The 27,406-nt window shown below is 36.3% G+C and overlaps 2 protein-coding genes across 6 annotated transcripts; both read right to left on the bottom strand.

The window, feature by feature from the left end:
- Positions 1-10,589: 10,589 nt before the first annotated feature.
- LOC142622076 (uncharacterized) lies at positions 10,590-15,752 on the bottom strand. 5 transcript variants are annotated; one of them, XR_012841865.1, is made up of 4 exons: positions 15,479-15,752; positions 13,857-13,924; positions 11,671-13,676; positions 10,590-10,946 (listed from the first exon to the last, which is right to left on the bottom strand). XR_012841865.1 is itself a non-coding variant. In XM_075795504.1 (3 exons), the coding sequence occupies exon 3, from the start codon at positions 13,629-13,631 to the stop codon at positions 11,904-11,906; it is 1,728 nt and encodes a 575-aa protein (XP_075651619.1). In that variant the 5' UTR covers positions 13,632-13,676; positions 13,857-13,924; positions 15,479-15,752; the 3' UTR covers positions 11,478-11,903. The 5 variants fall into 5 exon arrangements, 3 of the variants coding, with proteins under 3 accessions (XP_075651619.1, XP_075651620.1, XP_075651621.1); XR_012841866.1 differs by having other exon boundaries at positions 10,590-10,941; XM_075795504.1 differs by lacking the exon at positions 10,590-10,946 and having other exon boundaries at positions 11,478-13,676.
- Positions 15,753-22,209: 6,457 nt separating this feature from the next.
- LOC142626176 (uncharacterized) lies at positions 22,210-23,465 on the bottom strand. The gene is made up of 3 exons (XM_075799974.1): positions 23,243-23,465; positions 22,942-23,153; positions 22,210-22,752 (listed from the first exon to the last, which is right to left on the bottom strand). The coding sequence occupies exons 1-3, from the start codon at positions 23,463-23,465 to the stop codon at positions 22,210-22,212; spliced, it is 978 nt and encodes a 325-aa protein (XP_075656089.1).
- Between the last annotated feature and the right edge of the window lie 3,941 nt (positions 23,466-27,406).

Raw genomic sequence — 27,406 nt, 5'->3', positions numbered from 1 at the left:
CAGTGTCAGCGCTATAGCAATGTACCTAGGCAGCCGTCAGAGTACCAGACCCCAATGATGGCCCCATGGCCCTTCACACAGTAGGGACTGGATATCCTAGGCCCTTTCCCCATGGGAACCAGGCAAATGAAGTTTCTGGTGGTAGGAATCGATTACTTTACCAAGTGGGTAGAAGCCGAACCCCTCGCAGCAATCACTCAGCAAAATGTGAAAAATTTCGTATGGAAGAATATTCTATGTAGGTTCGGAGTACCCAGGGTATTAGTATCGGATAACGGACGTCAATTCGACAACGCACCCTTCAGAGACTTCTGCAATCACTTTGGAATCAAGAATCACTATTCCTCGCCCTCCCATCCACAGGCAAATGGACAAGCAGAAGTAGCGAACCGATCCCTACTGAAAATCATCAAGACTCGGCTCGAGGGGGCAAAAGGGATTTGGCCAGACGAGCTACCAGGTGTTCTTTGGGCCTACAGGACGACAGTACGAACCCCAACAGGAGAAACCCCCTTTAAGTTAGCCTACAAAAGTGAAGCCGTTATACTGGCAGAAGTCCATATGGCTAATTACCGAGTGATGAAATATCAGGAAAGAGAGAACGCGGAGCAACTCCGTCTTGACCTTGATCTTATCGACGAGGTAAGAACGGACGCAGAGTAAAGGACAGCAAGATCCAAGAACCTTATGGCCAGGCAGCATGACGCCATGGTAAAACCCAGGCGGTTCAGTGTTGGGGACCTTGTTCTCAAAAGAGTCTCATTGGCAACCAGGAACCCAGCTCATGGAAAATTGAGACCTAATTGGGAAGGACCCTATAGGGTAATTAACTGCAAGAGGCAGGGGTCTTACTACCTGGAAGCTCTGGACGGATGGAAGTTAGAGCATCCCTGGAATGTGGAACACCTAAGGAGGTACTATCAGTAATGAGCAGGGACGACGGAAATCAATAGCAAAGTTACAGCTATAACCTATGTTCACTTACACTTACTGTTGTGTTCTTACTACTATTATGGTGTGTTATGAATAAAAAGTGCACTAGTTCTTAAACTTTTGCACCGCTTACAGACCAGCTTATGAAAGACGAGGTTATGTGTTTTTCTTAAGTATTTTAATAAGGCACTAGCTTATAAGCATGTGCCACGTTTGTGAACAATGTTCATGTAATAATATGGTTTGGATTTCTTATGTATTTAATGCATAGATCTAGTTTCCATAATAATACCCACAGAAGAGGCAAAAGCCTAAGACGAATAGAAATCCTCGGACACAGAAAAACTCGTCCAAGGCTTTCCTTTAAATAAGGATAAAGCAAAGAGAAATAAGCCAAGGCATACTCGTCCAAGGCTTTCCTTTAGATAAGGATAAAGCAAAGAGAAATAAGCTAAGGCATACTTGTCCAAGCTTTTCTTTAAATAAGGATAAAGCAAAAAGGCTTTTCTCTAAATAAGGATAAAGCAAAGAGAAAAAGCCAAGTCTCACTCGTCTAAGGAAAAAAGGTAGGCGCTATGGCATAACAGAGACGAGAAGCTAGTCAAGATGCCTCAATATATTGAGACGAGTAAAACATAAAATCCTTGTGGAAAGATGAGTAACAATTGCCTAAAGGACAAGCAAAAGCAATGCAGTCATCATTATCGTCCTAAGTAGGTCGTCTACGAGGAAATCACATAGACGATCATTCAACACTTGGAACAATAGCATAAATGATAAAAATAATGCATAATCTCGTCCATAAAACGACAGTAACAAATGAAAATAAATATTCATTAAAAATCAAAGGGTAGACGACCACCGTCCAAAAACCCTTATAACATAAACCTTAAAAGGCAATTGTTAATAAACTCGTCGAGAGTACTCTAGATGAGGTAATTGTGCTCTAATAAATTTAAAAAAGAAAAGAAAAAAAAAAGAAAAAAGGGAAACACTTTGAACAAATAAAATCTTTAGGTAGCAGGGGCATCAGGCATTGGGGTCGTCCTGGGCAGGCTTGGTCGAGGCATCGTCTTCAATATTGACATCTTCAGAACTAGTCTGAAGAAAAGAACCAACAGCACCCCCTAATTGAAGGACGATAGAGCTGAAATCAACCTCTGGAAACTTCTCCTTCGCCTCCATGCGAAAATCTTCAAATCCAGCTGCATAGTTGGCGTCTAGAAGGTCGGTTAATTGCTTTGAGGCCTTAAATTCCTCCACAGCGTCCTCCTTAGCCTTCTCAAGAGAGTTGCTTAACTCGTCAGTCTTCCTCTGAAAGTGATCAAGACGAGTGTCTTTCTCCACTATGTCAGCTTTTAGCTCCTCGACGAGGTTCAGCAAACTCTTGGCCTTGTCCTTAGCCTTAGCCGCTGTTTCAGCACAACCTTTGCAGTCGTCCCTGACTTCCTGTATCCTCCTCTCCAATAAAAGCCTCGTCTTATCCAGTTCAGTAGCCTGCCTGGACGCAGTTATGAACTTTGACATGGCCTGCACAAGCAATTACAAATTTTCGTATTAAGCAAAGCAAATAAGCGTAATGACGAGGAAGATAAAAATAAAAATAAAAAAAGATAAAAAACGAGAAGAAGTTTATATCAATTACCTTGAAAAGATCGTGGACACCTGAGTGTTCAAAATCTTTCAAGGACATGTTATAGCATGCAGCCACGTCCTCGCCAGAAACTGCCTTTTCAAACCTCTCCCAGGCTAAGTCCTCACTCTCAAGAAGGTTTGACACAACTTCAACAGGAGGCTGGGACGAGGTAGGAACACTAGTTTTAGACGGAGGAGGGTGGGTAGGCTCAGACGACTCCACGTCAAGAATCTGGATGGACGGCGATTTGAGATGGAGGAGGAACAGGGACAGCAGGAGAGACGACCCCAGGTTTGGACGACCTCCTATGCTTCGCTCTCCAGCTGGGGAGGTTTTCAAGATTAATAGCCTTCAACAGGCTTCTCTTGTCACCAGCAGTAGGACAAGCTCTAGTTTCAGCATCTTGCCTATTGGGCTCGTCCACAACTCCCTTACCTTTGTTCTCTTTCATGGTAGCCATCCCTACAAAAAATAGATGAATAAATCAACATATGTACCTATGAAAATATGATTAAGGTGATGACAAGACGAACAAAATCTCAAGGCAAGAACTTACGTCGACGAATTGTGATTTCGTGAGCTAGGGCTTCTGGAGAGGGTTCTAGGCCAAGTCCCCAAGTCGCAAGACGTTGAAGGGTAACTAAAGAGTGGAAGTCCCTCTCTGGGTGAAGACGAGCCTTTTGAACACGTCCCAAGTAAAACTTGTTCAAAGACGGCCTTCTAACACATGCAGTAAGGACGAGAAGCTTAGTTAGTGTAAAAAGACATGTGATAAGGGTAATGTTACAATGGTGATAAGCATACCTTCAGGACGAAGGTTTCCTAACTCTCCTGTATAAGGGGCAAATGGATCCCTGCCCACCTCAACAGGGCACCCTGCCCAAAAACCTGAGACGAAGAAAAACTCCGTCTTCCAATTCCTATCCGATGTAACCAACGACTTTATAATCCTACAATCTGTTCTCCTGGCTGTAAACTGATAAAAGCCCTGGGATTGGCCAATTTCAGAGGGTTTGTAGCAGAAAAGGAATTCGTCCATGGGAAGAGGACAATCCCCTTCAAAAACCTCTCTCCACAAAATTTGCATAGAAACGATTAGTCTCCATGCATTGGGATTAAGCTGACACAACGCTAAACCCAATCTAGTGAGCAACTCCCTAGCGAAGGCATTGAGAGGCAACCTAAGACCTCCTAGGAGATAGGCTTCATAAACTCCAATGCCAAAATGAGGTTGGCAACACCACTCGTCACGGACGGCCAACCTAGGGTTTAGCTCGTCTGGAATTTAATACCAACTCCTAAGAGAAGCTAATTTCCTCTCGTCTGTTTTAGCAGGATTCCCCACAGCACAGCTGTATATGGTCTCAACCTCGTCCTTTTGAGTGGACGAGGGCGCACTGGAGGGACTAGCCCCAGACCCAGACGCCACTCTCGTCCTAAATTCCTCTTGGAAGACTTCTAGGGGAACCCCAGGAACCCTAGAAACATACTCGTCTGTGGTATTACCCCCACTACTACTGCTATCACTGCTAGAACCACTGTAACTAGTTGAATTATGGTATTCGTCTATCTCCCTATCAACATTATTACTAGACGAAGAAAAAACTTTTGACATTGTGGAAATTCAAGGGAAACCTAAAGATGAGCGTAGAGAAAATACCTGGCTCTAGACGAAGGAAAACTAGGGACACTGGAATACTTCTAGACGAGTCGATGGATGAGAAATGTCAAACAAGAAAATTTGGAAAAATGGAGAGGGTATGGGAGGAAATTCACTATTTATAGGCGTTGAAAAATGAAACCTGGAACGAAGCACTCAATCAGGAAGAACCACGTGGCAACTTCCTCGAAAACTCAAATCGACACAACGGTTAAACCATATAATGATGACACATGGCTTAATATGGAGCCACTGGAACCCTATCATATAGTTCGAGACACGTGGGGTGGCGTAATGAGACGTGTCCAAAAACCAAAAGCTTTGGACGACCCTTGGATGAGGGGGCAACTGATAGGGTACTGGTTTTTCCCATCTTGAAGCCGTCCATAGAGGTTGTCCGTGACCCAACTAGTATTGCAAGCACCCCTGAAAACCTTACCTATAACTATCTCGTCCATCGAGGAAGAGCCTAGGACGAGGTCCTCGTGACCAGGGAATGAGACGCTCGTCCAGGGTGTTGGTGAGCTCGTCCTTAATAAATTCGTCCGTAGATAGAACGACCCCTATTCATGAGCTAAACACACTCGACAAGGGGATACTAGGACGAGGGTATCATACTTAGGAAAATCTCCGAGTATAATGTGACAATTCCTTATTTTTCGCGTAACTTCCAGGTATCCGTTGTAGTACATAACTCCTAAACGGTTATGGAAGTTATTTTTAAATACTTACATCTCCTTGAATCCAGGGGAGGTTATAATTGCGATAACCGTCTAGTAGAACACTATATAAACGCTTATTCAGACAAAGCAAAGGTATGCTTTTATTGCTCCCAAAAAGTTGGAACTCCAAAAATATAGAGAGAAAAACTAACTTTGTCATCGGAGGGTTCTTGGCTGGCAGCTCCGGTCACCTTTGATTGCTTTTCTTTCTTTTTTCAGGCCGTTGAGAGAGCAAGTGGTCCTTTTAAGTCCGAAGCATCCAGCCTACTGATTTGTTTTGCATCATCAATTAGATTAAACAATTAAAAATAATAATGCTACTTTTTGTTTATATTTTTTAGAAAATTCAAATTTAGAATAGATACTATCAACCCAAACCTATTTTTTCCCATTTTTTAAGTAAGAGCACTGTAATGAACTAAATTGGAATGAGATGGACCGAATTGGACCAAATGAATCAAATGAGCCAAGTTGGACCGAATTAGATGAAAATGAATAAAATGGACTGAGGTAGACCAAATGGATCAAAAGAAAAGTGTGAAAGAAGTTCTTTATAAATGAAAGTATATGAATGTGTAAAAGAAACATTTATGTAAAGTTAAAATCGTTCAAGATATTATTAGGAAAAAAGAAATCCATCCTTAAGTCAATCAATTAATATATTTAATATTATCAAAAAAAAATTAGAGGAACAAATCAACAAAAAAATGGTGAAATGGCTAATAATGTGGCCCAATAGGAGCATAGTAACATAAAATTTTTTGCTTCAATTTTTAGATATTATATAGATATAGGTGTTGAATTCTATCATTTATGGGCTAAACTCAAATTTCTGCTCAAACAAGAGTGATGAAAGACTTAAAAGTCCATTGGAACATTTGGACCTTTAATTCAATGAAACATTGAAACTATCTATCAAGCTATACTCTTTTTGAGAGAGAGAGAGAGAGAGAGAGAGAGATTTTGTGAAATCGTGACTTCAAGTCATGATTTTAGTTAAAAACGCGTGTATAAGAATTATTACTTTTATGCATAATACATTGCACCCTCACAAAATGTGTCTCCCAAAATGAAGGACGGAAAAAGTAAAATATTTTTAATTCATCTAAAATAGGAGAGGATGTATGGTGCATTTGATATATCTAACCACCCCTCACCGTAAATGACAAATTTAAATGGAGAATGTTACTCTTGTAACAAGTCAATCCATAAATAGATTGTTAGAGATTGTGGGATTATTTTAATTGAAGAGTATAAAATTGGATCACTTGGACTTTGTTATTGGCTTGTCATATAGACGACTTACGCAACTGTAGGTGCCGGGCATTGTTTAATAACATTATGAAGCAAATCCTATCAAAAAAAAAAAAAAAAAAAAAAAAACCTTATGAAGCAAAGGCCACAGTAGTCAAAGGAGTTATATTATTTCAATGGCTAATGTCATGTCTCATTTCCTCGATAGAATGCGTAAGCCTCACCATTGTGTTCAGCCTTTTCACAAGCACTTTGCAGTTTGCACATTCCGGTAGCCCTGATAAGTTTCTGCAGTAAGGTTCATCATTACTTTACTTGAACTTTCCTGAATCTTCTGCGTCAATGCTGACCTTACCTATTCTTCGACTTCCAGTTATTTTTTTGGAGAAATTACACTTTACCTCCTTAAACTATACCCCATGTTACACTTAACCCCCTAAACTATGCAGATGCACATTTACCCCCTAAACTATTACCTTTGCACACTTTGCACCTCACTGTTAAGTTAGCTGTTAATTTGGATGGAATTTAAGCTCATGTGCAAGTCATGTGATAGCTGCAAAGATGACATATAATTAAAAGACCAAATTACCCCTTTCAATCTCTTAAAACAACACAACTCTCCTTCTTAGTCTCAGTTCTCGGCATTCCCTCTCTTGTTCAGTTCCAGTCCTATCTTTCTCCTCTGTTTCTTTTTCTTATTTCATTTTAATTTGTTTTAAAAAAGCACAAGCTCTCCTTTATATTGGGTTAATACATCTTGATGAGGATGATTTTACAATTAGCTCCCGACACTTTAAAAAGGCGACGGGAATAACGAGCTCGTCAGCTCTGGTCATTGAACCACCTTCCTTTGACGTCCGTGGCTCTGCCTCATATCTAACGGCATTAGGCTGAAGGGAGCAAGCTGACGAGATCAAGGCTGAAGGGAGAAAGCTAACGAGATCAAGCCGAAGGTTGTGAGCTGACGACCCTTTTGGGAACAGCTACGTAAGCTGACGACCTTAGGAAGGAAGAAGCTGACGGAGGGAAAAGCTGAAGGGGATAAGCGAACTTTCATTCATAACCTTGCTTGCCCTCCACACATACAAGTATAAAGAAAGTTCTTGCGCTGCACGTTTGACCCTAATTAAAGAGACTCCTATAAGGAAAAGAGCTCTAAGAGATACGCAAAATCCACGAGTTACTCTCCTAGAAGGAAAGTACTTCTTGGCCAAAGCGCAGATTTCGGCCCTACACTACTATAAATACCCCAAAACCCTTATAAACAAAGGTACGCCTAACTCACCTCAGCTCTAGCACTTTAGAGTTGCGAATAAGAGATTTTCTCTAACTTGACCGTCGGAGGGTATTTGGCTGGTACCACACCGGTACCCTTCCTAAGGTCTTTAGCTTTCGTGTTGTGCAGGTTCTTTATCGGGGACACGTGAGGACCGTGTGGCTTACTGACGATTTTCAACATCATCACATCTATTGATTTTCTACAATGGTGAAAGACTAATTTATATTGGGTTAATACATATATTGATTGATAACATGCTCTCCTATGATATACGAATACAATTGGCATTCTTTTATATATGTAGCCATGGGTTCCAGTAATGTTTGAAAATCTGTAAAATCGAAATTCAATTTCTGCTTAACATCAATACATTATCTTCTTAATCCCTAACCTTTGTAATAAGAACATGGTTTAAGGAATCAAACTTGGACCTTTATGAAGCACTCAAAAATTAAAATGAAATAAGAAAAAGAAACGGAGGAGAAAGAAAGAACTGAACTGAACTTGAGAAAACACAAAATACTTGCTACACACAAACTAAAACTGAGGGAGAGACTGAGTTCAGGTTTTCAATTTGGGGTAATTTCAATCTTGGGTTATTTGGGGCTGGGACTAGGACTGATGGAGTGAAGCGAGAGATTGAGAGGAAACGAGAGACCTTTGATGTTGAATGGAGTAAGAAGGCAAGGACTAAAGTTTAAAGGCCAAAAAAAAAGAAAAAAAAGAGAGAGCCATCTAGAGAGAACACATGAGAGGGGGATGTGTTGTTTTAAGAGATTCAAACGGGGTAATTTGGTCTTTAATTATATGCCACCTTTGTAGATGTCACATGACTTGCACATGAGTTTAAATTCCATCCAAATTAACAGCCAACTTAACAGTGGGGTGCAAAGTATCCAACTGGTAATAGTTTAGGGGGGTAGGTGTGCATTCGCATAGTTTAGGGTGCTAAGTGTAACATGAGGTATAGTTTAGGGGGTAAAGTGTAATTTTTCCTATTTTTTTGGTAAATAGTAAATTACACTCCTAAAGTTTAAGAGTGATAGGATTTTACACCCTAAAGTTTTTAAAATTAGATTTTACCCCCCAAAGTTTGGGGTGCTTTGATTTTACACCATAATATTTCAGAACTTGGATTTTACCCCTTAAAGTTTAAAGGTGTTTAGATTTTACACCCCCAAATTTTGAAACTTTAGAGTGTAAAATCCAAACACTCCAAAACTTTAGGGAATAAAATCCAAACACTCCTAAACTATAGTGGGTAAACTCCAAGTTCTAAAACGTCAGGGTGTAAAATTTAAACATCACCAAATTTTGGGGGGTAAAATCCAAATTCTAAAACTTCAGGGTGTAAAATCCAATCATCCTCAAACTTTAGGGGTGTAATTTGCAATGTACCTTTTTTTTTTTTTTAATAGCATTGTTCTCTTTTGGGCATGACATGCTTTGTGTTTACTTAAATAGCATGTTTCCTCATTTAAAGTAGATGAATCTTTGAGATGATGAATGCAAATTTTCTTTAGGACTAATGGACTATGGCTCTAGCTTTAATATAAGATCATTGACATATGAAGAGAAGAAACAAATATATCTTATTAGGATTTTGCTATTGTGTGTCCTAAGGGCATACATTAAGCTATCCATTTTTGGAAACATTTTCTCCAAAATTGAAAAAGTTGTTAATACTTTTTCAATTTTTAAGAAAATGTTTCTAAAAATAGATGGCATAATGTGTCCCCTTAGGGCACACATTAACTGAAGTCATCTTAGGGTACACATTAAACGAACCCATCTTATTATATGTAAATGGAAAAATGAAACATCGACGATAGAAGAAACAGAATATTAACTTGGGGCTCAGCGCTTGTGACATGTTATTATCAAGCAAAGACTTATTTGAAGTTTGAACTAATCTTATTATATGTAAATGGAAAAATGAAACATCCATGACATAAACATAATATTAACTTGGGGCTTAGCGCTTGTGACATGTTATTATCAAGCAAAGACTTATTTGAAGTTTGAACTAATAATGCCTGTAGCTGCAGGACTTTCATGTTCATAGGGTCCGTTTGGATAGAGCTTATTGCTGAAAACTGAAAACTGAAAACACTGTACTAAAATAATTTTTAAATGTGTGAATAGTACCGTGGGACTCATTTTTAATAAAAAAAATTATGTAAAGTGAAGTTTGTGGGTCCCGTGAACAGTACACGGAACCCACAGATGTGCTGAAAAGTCAGCAAATGCGGCTACTGTTCATGCACAGTAGCATGAACAGTTGCCGTTGTCCCCCCTGACCCGTGCATCAGCAGAGAAAAAAAAAAAAAAAAAAAAAACGCAGCAGCAGCAGACGCAGATGCAGATAAGCTATATCCAAACTCAGCTATAGTGTGAAAACTAAACTACAATATTCTGGAGATCCAGGATTCTGCTTGAGATCATTTCCACTTGCTCGTCCAATAACAAGGTTTCCAATAATAGCATTTTCATTTTCTTATTGTACCTTTTCTGATGGGTAGGAAATGAATTTTTTATTTTATTTTAAAAAACAAATTGTAATTGTGAACATGAAAAGTTTCCCCATATATAAGGCATTCCCATGCCTGAAAACCTTACATTGTTTGGAAGTTTTTTAAGGAATGAGAGGAGGGGTTTGGAGGGATTTGGAGGGGTTTCAACTACCTCCAACCCTTCATTTTTAATTCCCCAAAATTGGAGAGATTTGGAGAGAGAGTAGATTAGATAAATTATTGACCAAATGAATTCTCCAATTTACCCTTTATAAATTTACAAAATTACAAACCAAAACATTAACATAGATCCTTCTTTTCTTTTCCTCAATGACTATTAATTAAAAAATTATTTTCCTCAGTAATTACTAATTAAAAAACCTAATTAAACAATTATTTTCCTTAGTAACCAAACTGAGGATCAATTATTTGATTTTGAAAACTTTTCAAAGCATCTTCTCAAGAATCAAACACAGCACCAGGTCTAGGTTGTTGCCTATTATTTTTAATTGATCAACATGCTACTTCATGATTGAAGATAAAAACAAAACAAAATTGATCAATTTTCAGAATCCAAGAATAGGAACCAAAACAATCCAATCGAACAGAGATCTGTGCGGTACTCATCGGAATCAACGGCAGCCATCGGAAATGGATTCGACGGCAGATGAAGGAGTTCGTCGAACTCGTCTGGTTTCGACAAGGACGATCCACCAGCGAAACCACATCGACGGCGATCACAGCAGGAGTCTCTGGAGGAGGAATCTCTGACTCCGTGCACTGCTCGACAGAGTTCATCAATGCCCACTCGGATTCGCTCCGGGTCATCGGACCCGAATTGATATGCCGCCGGTGCCGAACCAGAAGGAATCGGCGATTTCGTCGACCGGAAAATCTTCGCCGTCCGATTCGTTGCACTATGCGAAGCCATTTTTACCAAGCTATTCTGTCCAATTTGTTGCAGTAAATAAGCTTTTCTGTCCAATCGTAGGTAGTTGAAAATCTTGTAGTGAAAAAAAAAAAATTACTAATAAAGAAGAAAAAAATATTTAAGAGTTGAAACCTTGAAATTTTCTTTTTTCTTGACATCCAAACAGCGAAAGAACAAATAAAAACAAAAAAAAGATTAATTTTGCTTTATTAATTAGATTAAAAAAAATTCAAATAAGGATAAATTTGTCTATTTAAATCATTTCCTCTCATTTCTATCATAATGTTTAAAACATCTAAATAAGAGAAAGGGCTAATTATTCCCTTCTCCCTTACTAATTTTAAAAACATCCAAACAAGGTGGAGGATAACCATCCCCCACTACTCTCCTCTCCTCTACTCTCCTCCCTCTCTAAACTTCCAAACAGGCCATGAAATTGAATTACTCTCCCTCCCTTTATTCTACTGCCCCTCCTTTTTTTAACTTCCAAACAGGCCATAAAATACTGCCATTCATCATATTCGAAGAAGGAAAAGAAAAGTCTAAGAAAAGCACATATACAATCAATTCTTAATCAAAAAGGAAAAAGATACAACTAAATGATGAACAATTGTATAGGTTTTTTCTCCCACTCAAAGAGTAGAAGTACATGAAGTCAAGGATATGCTGGATTTATTCACAAGATACAAATCGATCACACAAGGTATGAAATTCAAAAGGAAAGCAAGAAGCAGCATACCCTTCAGAAATATGTATATGAAGCATGTTAAGATCAGTACACACCACACTTTCCATTAAACTCTACACCCAGGCCTGTAATGTCAATTGTAGCAATCTACTATTATGCTGCTGCAGCTTCATAAGCTTGTTAATTCACTTCTCCATTACAAGCTTAGATTTATTTTCCTATCATTCCTTTACAAAACAACGAAGTTACAGAATGTTAATTATTATTTTTTCTTTCTCTAAAACTCAAGCAACAACGTTTGCAGGTTTTTTCTCTTGGAGGGAGATCACAGTTTCAAAAGCACCAACCAAGGCCTTAACCTTGCTCTTCCGGGCTTCAACAAGTTTACTTGCCGTTTCTTCTATTACATTATTAAACAAACCCTGAGCATCTTTCTTCCCCTGCACATCTTGATGCCTCAAAACAACTTTTGGTGGATCAGCTTCCATACTCTTTGTGTCACCATCACCTCTACCTGTCCTTTTAAAGCCTCTCCTTCGGGCATTGGCCTTGACAATTTGGTTCTCCCCCAACATTTTACCTTGCCTAAATTTGAGCCTCCTTGGACTGTTATTTGCAGACTGAATATCAACCACCTTCCCCTGCCTGAACTTCAATTTCCAAGGTTGGGAATTTTTATCTTCAGAAAAAACCATCCCAGCCTTTCTGGGCCTCCCTTTGTATCCCTCTTCCAAGGTGTCTGCTTCTTCAGTATCCTCAAGTTCACTATTTTCCAAGGGTGAGTCATCTTCTGCTTCACTCATTGTATATTCAGACTCCTCTTGATATTCTTCTTCATGGGTTGAAGACGGCAGAATATTTGGGAGGGATGTAGACTTCGGTGATGCTGATAGAGCATGTGACAGTTCAATTGCAATTCTTTCATTTTGAGCAGATTCAAAAGGTTTGTTCTCAGTTTCCACCTTGATGACATACAAGGTTTTCTCTGGGACCTCTTCATTGTTGGGTTGCTTAGGTTCAGCTTTTCTAATCTTGTTCTGATTCATAAGGGGAGACACAACTTTCTTGTTCCTGAGCTTTCTTTCATTTGAATTTGCAACTCTATTGACAGAAGAATTTGATGACAATGAGGCTCGTGTGGAAGCCATGCCTTTATTTACAGCTACTCTATTGACAGAAGAATTTGATGACAACGAGGCTTGTGGGGAGGCCAGGGCTTTCTTTACAGCTACTCTATTGACAGAAGAATTCGATGACAATGAGGCTTGTGGGGAAGCCAGGGCTTTCTTTACAGCTACTTTTAAGGTCCCTGTCATCTTGCCAATCTTGACATCACTCTTTCTTAGGCCACTTATACCTCCTGAGGAATTAGGAGAAGATATCGGTTTCACTGCCACAGATTTTGGCTTCAAAGGAGTAGCATGTTTTGCAGACAAGTTTAAATCTTTAGCTTTTGATGAACCTTTTCTCAAAGAAGCTTCCACCTTTTTGGGAGATGATGACACTTCTGCCTTCATGGGTTTTTGGGTATTAGATTTATGTGTGTTTGAATAAGGTGAAGATTTAAACTTGACCCCTGCCATCTTCTTCCTCTCTGTCAGAAATTTACTTTCTCCAGGATTTTTGCTGCCAGGTGATTTTGTTGACACTTTCTGTTTAATGGACTGAGGAACATCAGATAAATGGGTTTTGGAGTCAGGTGAAGGTTCAAGCTTGACCACTGTCATCTTCTTCATCTCTGGCAGATCCACACTCACTAATGGGTTTTCGCTGTCAGGTGGTTTTTTCACAACTTTTTTCAGTATGGGATGTCTCGCCTTTCCTTCAAATGCATGTTTCCTCCCATATTTACAAAAATCATGACAGGAACCAGTAGACGCCCTGAGATAATGAGGAACAATTTCTCCACTGTTTAAAGAGCTTGCTTTTCCCGTAGAGTTTCCTCTCAAATTATTCCCATTTGGCTTAATTGTCTCTGGGGTCGCTGGTAAATTGACATTCTCCTCAGCCATCAGGTAGGAAAGAGATATACAGAACAAAACTCACAAGAGAAAACCCTGATAGCCAACAGGAAGTATATTATAATAAGGCAAAGGAATGATACATGAAGAAAATTCAACTAAGCTAATTGAACAAGATTTTTTTTTTTTTTGATAGGAAATGCTAATTGAACAAGATATGATTGTGGTCAAAGAAGAAAAGTATATATATGTTGCATTAAAATAGAATATACATACCAAGATCTAGTCAAAATTTTCAATTATAGACAACTCCAAGCAGGAAATATTTCCACAAGATCTTTAACCTGAAAACAAGAACAAAAAAGATTACATTACATCTATGAAGTCATCTTATAAATTAAAACAAATATTGTGTTTTAAATTTTGAGGAGATTAGATACCAAATGAAAAGGTAATAAAATTACGAGCTTCCAAAAGAAGAAGAAGAAGGAGAAGAAGAATAAGAAAGCTGTAAGCATTCAAAACCAATTTTATATTATGGCTGAAAATTTTCCCAGAACACTAATAATATTAAATACTTCTTGTATCTCACTTCTGAATTAAATATTCTAGTTGGCAATATCAATGGAAAAAATCAAACACCTCTGGCACATTAAATGTTCGAAGTAGATATCAAAGGAAATTTACATTGTTTTCTCTTTCAATTTCACTTTTTTTTCCTGCCCAGTCTCTTTGGACCAAAGAAGAGCACATTAGACACTTAATTCTTGTATGATCAAGTATTTTTACATGTAGCGTATCAAAAAAAGATCAAGTATTTGAATGTACAAACAAATGAGTAAGCGGAAAGTAATTTCAAACAGAAGAGATAGACAAATGGGATCCTTTAACAACTGCAGAAAAAATCAATAAAAATCAAGAACAACTCAAGTATCAAAACGAACACCTCAAATATCAATCAGTCCCATATAACAATATAACCCACTAATAAAATGTTGGATCCATCATAATTCTGCAATTTTCAAGTCCCCTACAGAACAGCACAAATTACAAATAGTTCCACAAACTCCATTGGTTTAATGAAACAGGTAATTCTTCTAAATAATTGAAAATAATTGTCAGCGAAAAGAACATCAAAAGATTCATTTCTTTTAACAAATATCAGGGAACAACAGAAGTTGAAACATTCATCTTAGGGGAAACAAAAAATATATATGCATCTCCCGGTTGCATTCTAGGGAGCAAAGAAGTCGGTGTTAAATTTAATAAATACCTATCAATGAGAACTGTGCCACCCCAACAATATTACACCCAGACCAACACAAATCAATTGCCAAAATATCATTTTTCTTCAAACCCATCTCCAGAAATCAGAAAGTGATCACAACCCACATCACAATATCATTAAAAAAGAATATAAAACAGCTGTTCATAGCAAGAGTGAAAGCTAAGTATGTCTTTCAGAGAAGACAAAAAAAAACCATTCTACAAGCAAAACCCAATTCCAAAAACCCCACAGAGAGAGAGAGAGGGAGAAAGAAAGACCAGATTGTCAAGAAAACGCACCCACAACACGAAACCAATAGAGCAGAAGCGGTGGTGCCTTGTCAAAGCTTTATGTACACCCAAACCCACCATCAAAATCTCAACTTTCAGCGAACCCATGTGTGTAAAGGACGAAAAGAAACAAAACACATGAAATTCTATTATAAAAAAAAAAGGCTTTATAGGTGGGGCTGAGAAGGCAAAGCCTGACCCTGAAAACACGTACAAATACAGATACACGATACAGATACCTCTTTTATAGGATGCCTGCCTCAGCTAAAAAGGCTGCTTCAACAAGAAAGCGAAGAAAAAGCAAAACCGAAAAGATATGAATGAACGCAAATAAGGCCTACCTGAAACTGAAAGGCAACAAGCGTAAGAGAGAAAAGCCACCCTCTTTTTTTTTTTTTTTTGCTTTATCTATGGTTAAGAAATACAATTATATATATATTTTTGGGATTTGCTTATAGAGATCGTGCAAGCAAGCAACTGTTTCTGTTTGTATGGTATGCTAAAGCTTCTTTCTATTTTTCTGGTTGGGTGGCGTTTTCTTGGCTGCTGTCTCTCTCTCTGCGCGTTTGTTACAGAATCCAAGACAGAGAGAAACAGGTCCCACAGGGTAACTGAAGAATGGGTTTAATTGCTTATGACCAAATTTATAACGTGACAAAGTGTTTATTTCAAGGTTATTTATTTATTTATTAATTAATAGTTGAACATTAATGTTTTGGTTGAAAATATCTGGAAGTCATATAAGTTTTTATTTAGAAAGCTCTTTATTAAAAAGAAAGTAACAATGTTTTTGGTATATCTAGATGTTTAGTATGTGTTATTAATTTCATATCTAATTTTTAATTAGATTCTCTCTTTTATCATACATAAATATTATTCACACATTTTATGTGCATTTGTAATCATTTTTATTTTTTATTATAATTGATATAAATATAATTGTCAATATCGTACAATATGCGATAAGTATCATACGACACGATACGTATCGTGTGTAAAAAGTTTTATATCGTACCGGCATATCGTAAGTACTCGTGAATCATATGATATAGTGTGTATATCGTATGAATCGTATCGTATCGTACGATAATGAAAAAATGCTTTAAAATGAGATTTTTTGTTAAAATCTGTATTTTTATTTGAATCTAACAAGTTGGTAGACTTGTTTTAAACAAAAAAATTATTTGATTACTTAATTTAACATAATAAAATAACATATTCATTAATTTTTTTCCCTCTCTTTCTTCTACAAAATTCGGACTACATAGTACACACTTACATTTCACTTTAATATTTACAAATTTATTTTGTATACTACAAATAAGATATTAATTGAAAATATAATTTTTTTTTGTCAATATTATTATAAGTCCAAGAAACTAGAATGCCAAGAAGAAATTTTTTTAAATGATTAAAATAAAAAGAATAAGAAGAGATAGTGTAAATGTTAATGATGGTGAATAAAATTTTAATGAAGAAATAAGTTTGCAAAATGATAAACATGATGATAACAATGACTTAGATGGGGTTGATTAGTCAATATGATGAAAATAAATTATTATTTTTGGGTCATTTGTAATATATTATCACTTTTGAATTTAAGCAATTTGAATTTGTATGTTATAAATATGTGCTAGTTTGATATATTTAGTGTTAGTTAGCTTATTAAATATTATTACATAAGTGATGAATAAATTAGTCATTAGTTGAAAATATTCAAAATTTATAATCAATATACCCTTTATATATGTATATCTATAATTTTTTATAAATTTGATTAAGTGTTTGTGTATCATATCGTATGTATCTTACAATATATGATACGATACGATATGATACACGATATAAAAAATCAAAAATCGATTCACGATACGATTCACATTTTGACAGTTATGGATATAAATAGTTTTAAAAAAAAAGTTAGGGACATAAATTTGTAAAGAAAACTCTATATGTAGGTGACAATAATGACATTTATTCGTTAGGGGTTAATATCTTAAAAGTAAATAAAAATAAGTTGGATGGTGAAAATTTTGGTTGATGACATCTTATCTTGAAGATGAATATGAATTTTGCTTTGGAGGATTTTCATATTTTTATTGGCATAATCCATTATTAATGGCTCGAGTTTTCAAGAATGGTAGAATGATTATATATGTTAACATTATATATTGTTGTAAAATTATTTATAACTTTAGCATTTTCTTTTAAGGAGAATTTTTGGAAAATTATTTCCAAAAACATTTTGCCGAACATACTTTCCACATCAATTTGTTTTTGTTACCGTTGATTCGTTGAACCCTAATAGTAACTCAAATACTATTAGTTCATGTTAATTCACATGTATCATATAGGACTATTTAACTGTATCTAGAAAAGTTTCTTTAAAAAATCTGTATTTAGAAAAAAGACAGATTTTTTTTAGAAATATCTCTTACACACAAGATCCTCTGAATTTTGTTTTAGATATTTCAAAGAGGTCGTGCGAACCATGTTTTTTTAGGTTCTTTTTCATTTTTATTTTCGAAGTTACGTGCGCATAGGGCTTGTTTGGAAATCGAACTAAAGATGAATCATCAGACCTAAAAGTCAATTTGGAATTAAAAACTAAAATTTCATTGCTGAGATCATTTCATTTTCTTTTTGTAATTAATAGGTTTTTTTTTTTTTTTTGAGAATGTTGTAATTAATAGGTTAAAATGCTAGAAAGCTATGTTTTAACATCTTTTAAAGGTGGCCTTTATATATTAGAGAAAAATATATCTATTTCTATTTCTAAGATGCTTTCGACATAATTAAAACAATATATATTTAATTTCTACTCGTTATTATTAAAACAGTCTTTCTTTTTCTTTCTAATCACTAAATGTGCACCTCCATTGTGAAGAAATTGATAAAAACCCTATTTATTTTTATAAGTGACGTTGTGGACAATAACCTTTCCTTCATGACTAAGAAAAATATGATAGACAAATATTTTAACAGCGTGATACACACAGACACACTATGAAAATTAAGTTGCATATATATATATATATATATATATATATATATATATATATATATATATATATATATAATGGTTTCATTTTTCCTCCCTAATTATAGTCAAGCTTTTTACTATATATATTCCAAAAACTTCTTTTGCAATTGCATTTGAAAGAGTCATTTTCTAGCTGCTGGCATTTCTTAGAAAATAACAAGTGGGAAACATATCTTCTCTCGTCAATCTTTTTTCTTAAAAAAAAATAAATTATTGCTTTCTTTTTTTGGTATTTCACACGTTTGATCTTTATTTAAAGGTTGAAAATTACATTTTAAATTCATATTAGGGGGGGGGGGGGAATCACCATTAAAAACAATTGGGCAATTTTATTTCTTATAGTAGTTTACCCTCCCCTTATTATTATTCCCTCTTGTTTCAAAAGCAATTTTGCAAATTAAAGACGGTAGTAATTTAATAGTTAAATTTGTAATACAACAATACAAGGGAATTTTGGAGGGGCGTTTACAATATTAAATATGTTAGTTGGGCGGCGGGTGTCCCCCACATAAAAGCAAGGCGTACATATTTACTTGCTACCATGTGTAAGTGCACAATTGCACCTGGACCCAAAGAAGGTTATGGGCTCAGGCCCAACAAGCCTTAAACAATGAAATTTGTAGAGTGTGGGTTTGAAACCTAGGTTAGAAGTACTGAGAACTTGATAACAGGCTAAAAGTTACAAACACTTGTAAATAATAAACGATAATTGCAAATAGACCTCTTCGGACGTGAGCCGAGGACTACTTCTGTATTATTTCTCTTTCTTTCTTTAAATGTTACAATTCTTAATTTCTTTCTTAGTTACCGAACCCCCCTTAAATACTTCATTTCCTGATGCTTTTTGGACAGTGATTAGAAGTTTCAGCCCTACTGTTCAGGGGTCACTTCCCCATTAATGCGGCCAGGGAGGTAGGTGCAGAGTCTTTAATGCGGAGGTGGTAACCTTTGCCCTTGATATTTTCTTTAACACGGGTGCATTTAGAAGGTTCAGGGCCTTCCCCTTTTAACCAACAGTCTTTCTAGAATTCTGCCTTGACCTTTGTAGTGAATCTCCGAGTCCTCTTGGAACGGTCCGAGGAGGAACTCACCCTCGGCTGTATCTTCGGACCCTCGGCATATGGGCCGATTCATAATACTAACAAATTCCTAGCTTATGAACAGATCGGCCCTCCTTACTAGAGCCCAAAGGCCCACATGCCCACCTGGGTCCTTTTACTCCCCACACCATGTTCTTTCTTATTTCATATTCTTATTTTAAAAATATTATTCCTTTATATTTATTTATTTTTTTCTTTCATATTCTAAAGTTCTTAGGATAATTTTATTAATTATATAGTTCTTAAAATTCTATCAATTCATTTTATAATTTATGGAGTAGTTTTCACAATGTCAACAATATTTAGAAAAAATTTATCAATCAGACAACCGCTATTTTGACATCAATTTAATAAAATTTAATGCACTAAATTCAAAATAATTGATATAATCTTAAAAACATGGAGTTATCTTAAGAACTCTCGAAGATATTAATATAAATTTCAAACTCTAAGATTTGAGGGAACATCCTTATAGAATTTAGGACAAGAAACATTTTTTTCATGACTTATTTATATAATTTGTGATTAGTGCAATATTATTTCTATATAAATCTATCATTTTGATACTACTTTTATTAATCAATAATTATAATACGTCAATTCAAGGAATATAATCTTTTTTTTTTTTTGAAGAACAATGATGAAAAATTGTATGTGATTTGAACTTATTGTAAATTTTACCATCATTGGCAATTGGCAATGATAATATTATATTTTGTAACCAAAGTTTCACGGTCTGGTCCTAGCTCTCATTCATGTGGACCAACTTATCAAATTTATGGAACAAACGGGAATGCTATGGAGAAAGGAAAATAAGTAATTAAACAAACAAATAAAGAAGAAGAATAAATCCAGAACTGCAATTATATATAAAATTAAATTAACGCAACAGATCTTCGATATCGTTTCTTATAAATATTAAAATTTGACACACTTGGTCGGTAGCAAATTGTGAAATATTGATATAAAAATACTATATAATTAGGAGTTTGAACAGTTACCTATTAGTATTTCTTTCTTTAATCAATCCTTTAACAACTGAGATAATGTCAGTCATGTTTCAGTTTTTTAATGCTTTGTCGGAGAGCATAACTTGAAGAAACAGGATCTCATCAATTAATTTTTTTTTTTTAATTTCCAACGATTGCAATCACTAGGGTAATTATTATTATTAATTAGACAGCTCACAAGTCATACCTCACGTATACTTAAATATTATTGAAAATTTTAAATCACTTGCCTAAAACTCAGTTGGAGCATTTTGAAAGTATTTTAGGGAATTCAAACTAGTAGGAATAGAACTTACCAACAACTTAGATGGCATCATCTTGAAATCTTGAACTTTATTTTTACCTGACTTCTGTACATGAATTGTATGCACATTTTTGCCTAGTTTGCTTAATCTATTTCCTTTCAATAAGATCTCCTATTCAAAATTTACTAAGATCCAAACTCCAATTTACTTCGAGTTCAAAGTTGTTACCCCTAATGCATGGTTTCTCTCTCCTTAAATAGGAGCACATATGTTAAGATTGTAAACTTATTTACTCCAAGAAAGATTTAATGACTTTGCCATTGATTATAATAATTATATAGCATTTCGAGATGTAATAGTACTGTTTTTGTAGGATTGTTTAAACATTCATGAGCATGGCAGTTAAATTCGCAATCCTACCTAAGATGGAAGGGCCTTTAAAATTGTATCCTAAAATTCTCCCTAAGATAGAAAGGGTCTTTAGAATTGTATCATAAAATCAAATCGAGGATTACAAAATCTTACAAACTATTAAAATATAAAATGTCTATTAGTAATATAGCAATAAGATATTACATTACTATTTTTTTTAATTATTTTATTATAATTCAATAATTGGGGTGAAAGAATTCGAAAGTCTAATGCCTTATTTAGAAATACCAAAATATATCAACTAATTGAATTACAAAACTATTAGTTAATTACAACTTTAGGACCTAAATTTAATTATATGGTATATAATATATGATATTAGTGACCACTAACCATACTAGTCACTATAACATAAAAATAAATTTAGATTATTTGTATTGAATGATGTCATTTTGAAGTTTTTTTTTTCATTAATCATGTATTTAAGTGGCGTTTACCTAATTAGAGCATCCACAGCAGTGGAGCTAAAAATTTAGCTTTTTAGCTCCACCAAAAGTTACTTTATCTATTTTACCTATTCACTTTATAAAACATGCTGCAGCAGTGGATCTATTTTAGCTTTTAACACAATAAAATAATATAAACATCATAATAAAATAATATATCAACTACAATAAAATAATATATCCACTACAATAAAATAATATATTTATTACAATAAACAACCATCACAACTACCCGCAACCGCTACCATCGACTCTTCCACTGCCACCGCAATCGCTACCGCCACCGCTACCGCTGCCGTCACCGCTACCGCTGCCACCACCGCCGCTGCTACCGCCGCCGATTCTTCCACCACCGCAACTGCCACCGCCACCGCAGTCGCTACCGCCGCAGCCACCGCCACCACTACCACCAACACCGATTCTTCCACCACCGCGGCTGCCACCGCCACCGCAGTCGCTACCGCCACAGCCACCGCCACCACTACCACCAACACCGATTCTTCCACCACCGTGCCGCCGCCGCCACCAACTCTTCCACCACCGCCCAAATTATACTTATACATTTTTTTTTTACTAAAACAATTTCTCAATCATCATGATAGCGTAACAATAATATTTTATTTTAACTCCAAATTATATATATACAAAATTCAAACTAAATTATGAAATAAAGGAACTTTATAAGAAAACATATAAAATAAAACATATATTATAGCTGGAACAATGTAGTCCATAGATTACTCAAATACATAACTCAAACTAAATTACAATAAAACTCACACACTCGCACAAGTTCCTACGACTCGCCATGCAATTGCCATAAATGTTCAACAAGGTCCTTCTGGAGTTGAAAATGAATGTCTCGGTCTCTAATGCGTCCATACCTCTCAATGCATGACAGAAATTCATCATTTTGTTCATGTAACACTTGCATAGGAGGATTATCCACTCCATCAATTTGTTCATAATCCAAATTTACCACTTCATTATCATCCCGTTCATCTTCAACAATCATGTTATGGAGATTATGGAGAATTATACACGCTTTCATGATCTTTTGGAGTGTTTCAAGATGGAAAAAGCGTGCAGGTCCACGGACAATTGCGAAACGTGCTTGAAGCACTCCAAATGCACGCTCAACATCCTTCCTATGCGCCTCTTGGGTTGCTGCAAATAATTTTCGCTTAGGTCCTTGTGGAGATGAGATTGTTTTCACAAATGTTGCCCACTTTGGATATATGCCATCAGCAAGGTAATATCCCATTGTGTAGTCATGACCATTGATTGAGTAATGTACTGCAGGACCACGTCCTTCAGCAAGTTCATTAAATACATGAGACTGCTCTAACACATTAATATCATTATTTGACCCAGTAACCCAAAAATGCATGCCATATCCAAAGATCATATGATGCTACCGCCTCCAAAACAATAGTAGGCTCACGAATATGACCACAATATTGACCTTTCCATGCAGATGGACAATTTTTCCACTTCCAATGCATGCAATCAATTGAACCTAATATACCCGGAAAACCCTCGGCGTTCGCCATGAGCTAACAAGCCTAGCAATATCTTCATTGTTTGGTTTTCTTAAGTATTCCTCAGAGAAAACATCAATTACCGCAGTAACAAATTTTTTCAAACTTTCTAATGCAGTAGTTTCTCCAATCCGCACATATTCATCTAGCAAATCCCCCGATACTCCATACGCAAGCATTCTAAGTGCAAACAGTTTATCTTTGTAATGAAGATAAACCAAGTTTGTTGGCACTATTTCTTTTTTTGGACAAAGTAAGAGTCATGAGCTTCTACCTTAGATTGAATACGAGAAAGAGAACGCTTCATCCGAAATCTCCTACGAAATAAAGCGGGTGGAAATACTGGCGTGGGAGCAAAGTAATCAAGAAAAAGCCTCTCATGGCCTGCCAAATGATTACGTCGAATAAAGCGACGACGTTTAGGTTGTGATGTTTCCATAACATGTTCTTCAATTATCTCATCCTCATCTGAGTCATCAAGAAGCAACTTGTACAACAAAGAGCGATTCATGGATGCAACCTTCAAGACAATTGAAAAACAATTATTACTATAGATCCAAGATTAAAAAGTCAAGTGACATATTGAATATAACAAATTTACGCATAAGCCACAACAAATTGAATATAACCAAAATACTATAAAATACTTTAAATTTTACTTGCTCTAATTTCTATCAAAGCATCAGCAGTTAATAACAACAACTCAAGAAACAACAACTTGCTCTCATTTATATCAAAGCAAAACAAGATAAACAATAAATTTAAAAGTTTACTACCAAAATACTATAAATTTTAAGGCACTACAAAATACTACCAAAATACCATAAGTTTAAAAGTTTACTACCAAAATACTTAAAGGCCTACAACCAAAATACTTAAAGGCTTACATAAGCCACTACAAAATACATAAAGGCCTAAGCTACATCCAAAATACAATCAAACCCATTAATTACGTGAACTTCGTTTTGCCATGATTTCCTCTTGGAGTTGTTCATAAAAAGCTTTTTGTGCTCCTATTAAGCCACTTGTATCTTTCATCATGATTCTCTCCTCCTCTAACATATATTGCATCTCAAATTTTTTCTTCTCAATCATGACTTTTTCCTTCTCAATCTTAAGTTTTTCTTCACTTCTTTCCTTCTCAATTGTAAGTTTTTCCCTCTCAATAACCATTTTTTCCTCTTCCAATCGACTTGCATCCTCAATAAATTTCATTTTCTTAATCAAATATTCCCCTACATCTTTTCCGGTGGCTTTGTTCCTTCGGTTGGCTTTTTCGGCCTTCTTACCAATTGGCCTCTCAAGATTGCAACCGTCACCAAGTCCGGACGCACAATCCCCTTCGCCCCCTTCGCCAATAGATGTTGACTCTGGAGTTGGAGGCACGGATGCTCTTGATCTTCCATTAAGATTGGCAAACTTTGGTTGGTCCTTTAACATGAGCCAACAATGCTCAAGAAGAAAGGGTTTTTGGTGTATCTCCAAAAACAAAGCCTTCGCATTGATAATCTAAAAAAAAATATATATAACATGATTAGAATCTTCAAACTATTGATAAATGTGTATATTAACACTAATGCAATATAATTTATACCTGATCTTGTTCGGTTATACCACTTTTATGAAGTGCGTTAACTTTAGCCATGCACCCTGCAAACTTATTTGTCCTTTCACTGATCAATCCCCAACGACTTAACAATGAGGTAATAGTACGTGTGTTACCGGATTTATTGTACTGCGTGAAGTATTCCCAAACTTTTTGACGAAATGTAGCTTGTGTTTGTTCATTACCGCTTACGGATCAACACTAGTATTAAGCCATGCCGACACTAAGAGTTGATCTTCCTCTACACTAAAGTTAGCGCCCCGTTTTCCTTTTGTAGAAGAGGCATTCTCAATTTCGTGGAGAATCGAAACTGACACAGGAGTATTTTGAGATGTTCCTAAAATTTGTGAGTCAATTTCTATATCCCCATTCATGATACCCGTGTAATATGGTAGGTCCCTACATGACTCCATGTCTCTACGTGACTACATAAAATTAGACAAAAAAAAAATGTAAAGTTCCTTTCACACAAAAATTTTCCAATCGAAATCATGGTTATGAAAAAATAAAAATAAAGAAACAAGAGAAAAATAGATTGATAAATGAAACATGCAATCAATTAGTCAATTGCATGACACATGCCTCTCACATCAAATACATGCAATCAATGATATCTATCATATTTCATTATTTAGATTAAGAAATCAATTGCATATATTAGTTAAATCCACTTGATGATTTTCTTCGACCAAAGAAAAGGGTATTGCAATCCTGGGTCTCAACCAACAAAAAAATCCCACCTTTAACATTGCTTAATAAACACCACCATCATAACTTCCATCCATGGAGATATGATATCCAACACACACATACACACACATACATATAGCAATTTCAACACAAATGCAAAACGAAAAGAGGGAAAAATCCATTGTACCATATTGAGAGACCATTATTACTTGCAAACGTAAAAGAAAAAAATCCGCACTGTGAACAACATTGTACAGAGAAAATTCCATACACACAAAATTCCATGCGGTTCTTTTTACAAACTTCATTTTGGTTCTTTTTTTAGTAATATCATGGTTATGAAATCCATATAAAATCCATAAATTCTCGCAAACAAAAAAAATTCCAATCCATTCAAGCATACGAAAATTCATTCCAATACATTCCGTACCTACGTAAAATTCCATTAACACATAAAATTACCCCGCATTACATGAAAATTCCCAATACAAATACCAATACAATTACGTTCTACCAATTCACAAATGTTCAATCTGACTTGAATATGTACAATACGTAAAATTTCATACACGAAAATTACCCCCGCACACGTAAAATTCCCAAATACATTCTCGTCCATACAAATTCGTTTTGCCAATTCACAAAAGCCGCAAACAACATGCGTATTGTTTCATATATCCATTTGAGTACTCGATCGAATAACAACTCATTACAACAAGTTTGTGTGTGTAGCACAAGCAATACCTGTACTATATTTGTGATTCCTTCCAAGAATCCAGCCGTGGGAAAAAAGAAAAAGTAAAGGGGGTCACTTCTCATAAATCAAAATCGTCATGGCATAATTTGTAATGCAAAAAATTAATGTACATGTGAAGAATTCGAAAAGCATGCCAAGATGAGAAAAATGGGCTTCGTGCATTCCAACAAACTAAGACAACGTTAGGTGTCTCCACTTACCCCCATTCCTTCTTTTTTTGTTAGAGCATCCAACCCAAAAGCTTAAGCAAGTAGGTGGAGAATTCAACCGACCCGAAGTGAAACAGAGGGCCGATCGGCGGTGAGCCGAGAGGGCCGATCGGCGTGGGTCCGAGGCCGCAGGGTTGATCGGCGTGGGTCTCAGCTGGATCGGCGGTGGAACGGTGACGTTGAAGACGGTGCGGGCCGGCGGCGGCGAGCTTGAGAGAAGCCGAGAGCTTCGACGGCGTGGGCCGAGGTTGATCGGTGAGCTTCGAGAGAGCCGGAGACGCGCGCTCTGCCGCGTGGCCTGGCGGCGAGCTTCGCAGAGCGACCGGAAGAGAAAGTGAAGGAGAGACCGAAATGGAGAGACTTCCGGAGGACACCGCAGAGAAGACGGCGTCGGCGTGCGGTGAGCTTCGCAGAGGGCGGTGAGCTTCGAGAGGGGTCGTGAAGAGAAAGACGCGTCGGCTGCGCAGCTTCGGCAGGCGGCGAGCTTCGCAGGGCGGTGATTTCAGAGAAGGAGAGACTAAAATGGATGAGGTTTGGTTTCCAGAGTGACTGAAGCGAGGAGAGAGAGCGTGAAATGAAAGAGGGAGTCTGTGAAATGAAATGAAGAGAGGATGAGCTTCAGATATGCGTTTTTTAATCAAAGCCGAATAAAATAGTTTTTTTTTTTTTAAACTTTCAGCTACAGTGCTCATGTATTGATACATGAGCACTGTAGCGCAAAGCTAAAAAAATTTAGCTTTGCCTCCACTGCTGTGTATGATTATATTGAATGAGCGAAATAAGAATATACCTATTTAAATTCTCACCGCTGTGAATGCTCTTATCTAAGTCCAAAGAAATATCCTTTTTTGTATTACAAAAAAACAGATATAACCCTGTACATAGCTATAAAGCTATAAAGAGTTGTACTTTAATTGATGAATAAGACACAATGAAAAAACACTTGATTGACTTACTGCTACATCATTATCATCATAATCAAAATCATGATTGGAAATTCGCAACATAAAAATCTAGGTAACATTTTCGAGTGCCTGTTCCACTTTTAGCATACAAACCTACGTGGGAAGGACCTTCTTGGCCTATGTAACCATATCAATTTTCTTGGCAAGTTTTAGCCTATATTTTCCACCACCCAAGAGAGGAAATACGTGATGTTTGATGTTCAGCACCTCACAATTCACAAACTT

This window comes from Castanea sativa, chromosome 1 (assembly GCF_040712315.1).
Source record: "Castanea sativa cultivar Marrone di Chiusa Pesio chromosome 1, ASM4071231v1".
In the NCBI taxonomy this organism is placed as follows: domain Eukaryota; kingdom Viridiplantae; phylum Streptophyta; class Magnoliopsida; order Fagales; family Fagaceae; genus Castanea; species Castanea sativa.
This window is presented reverse-complemented; position numbering and strand designations above follow the sequence as displayed.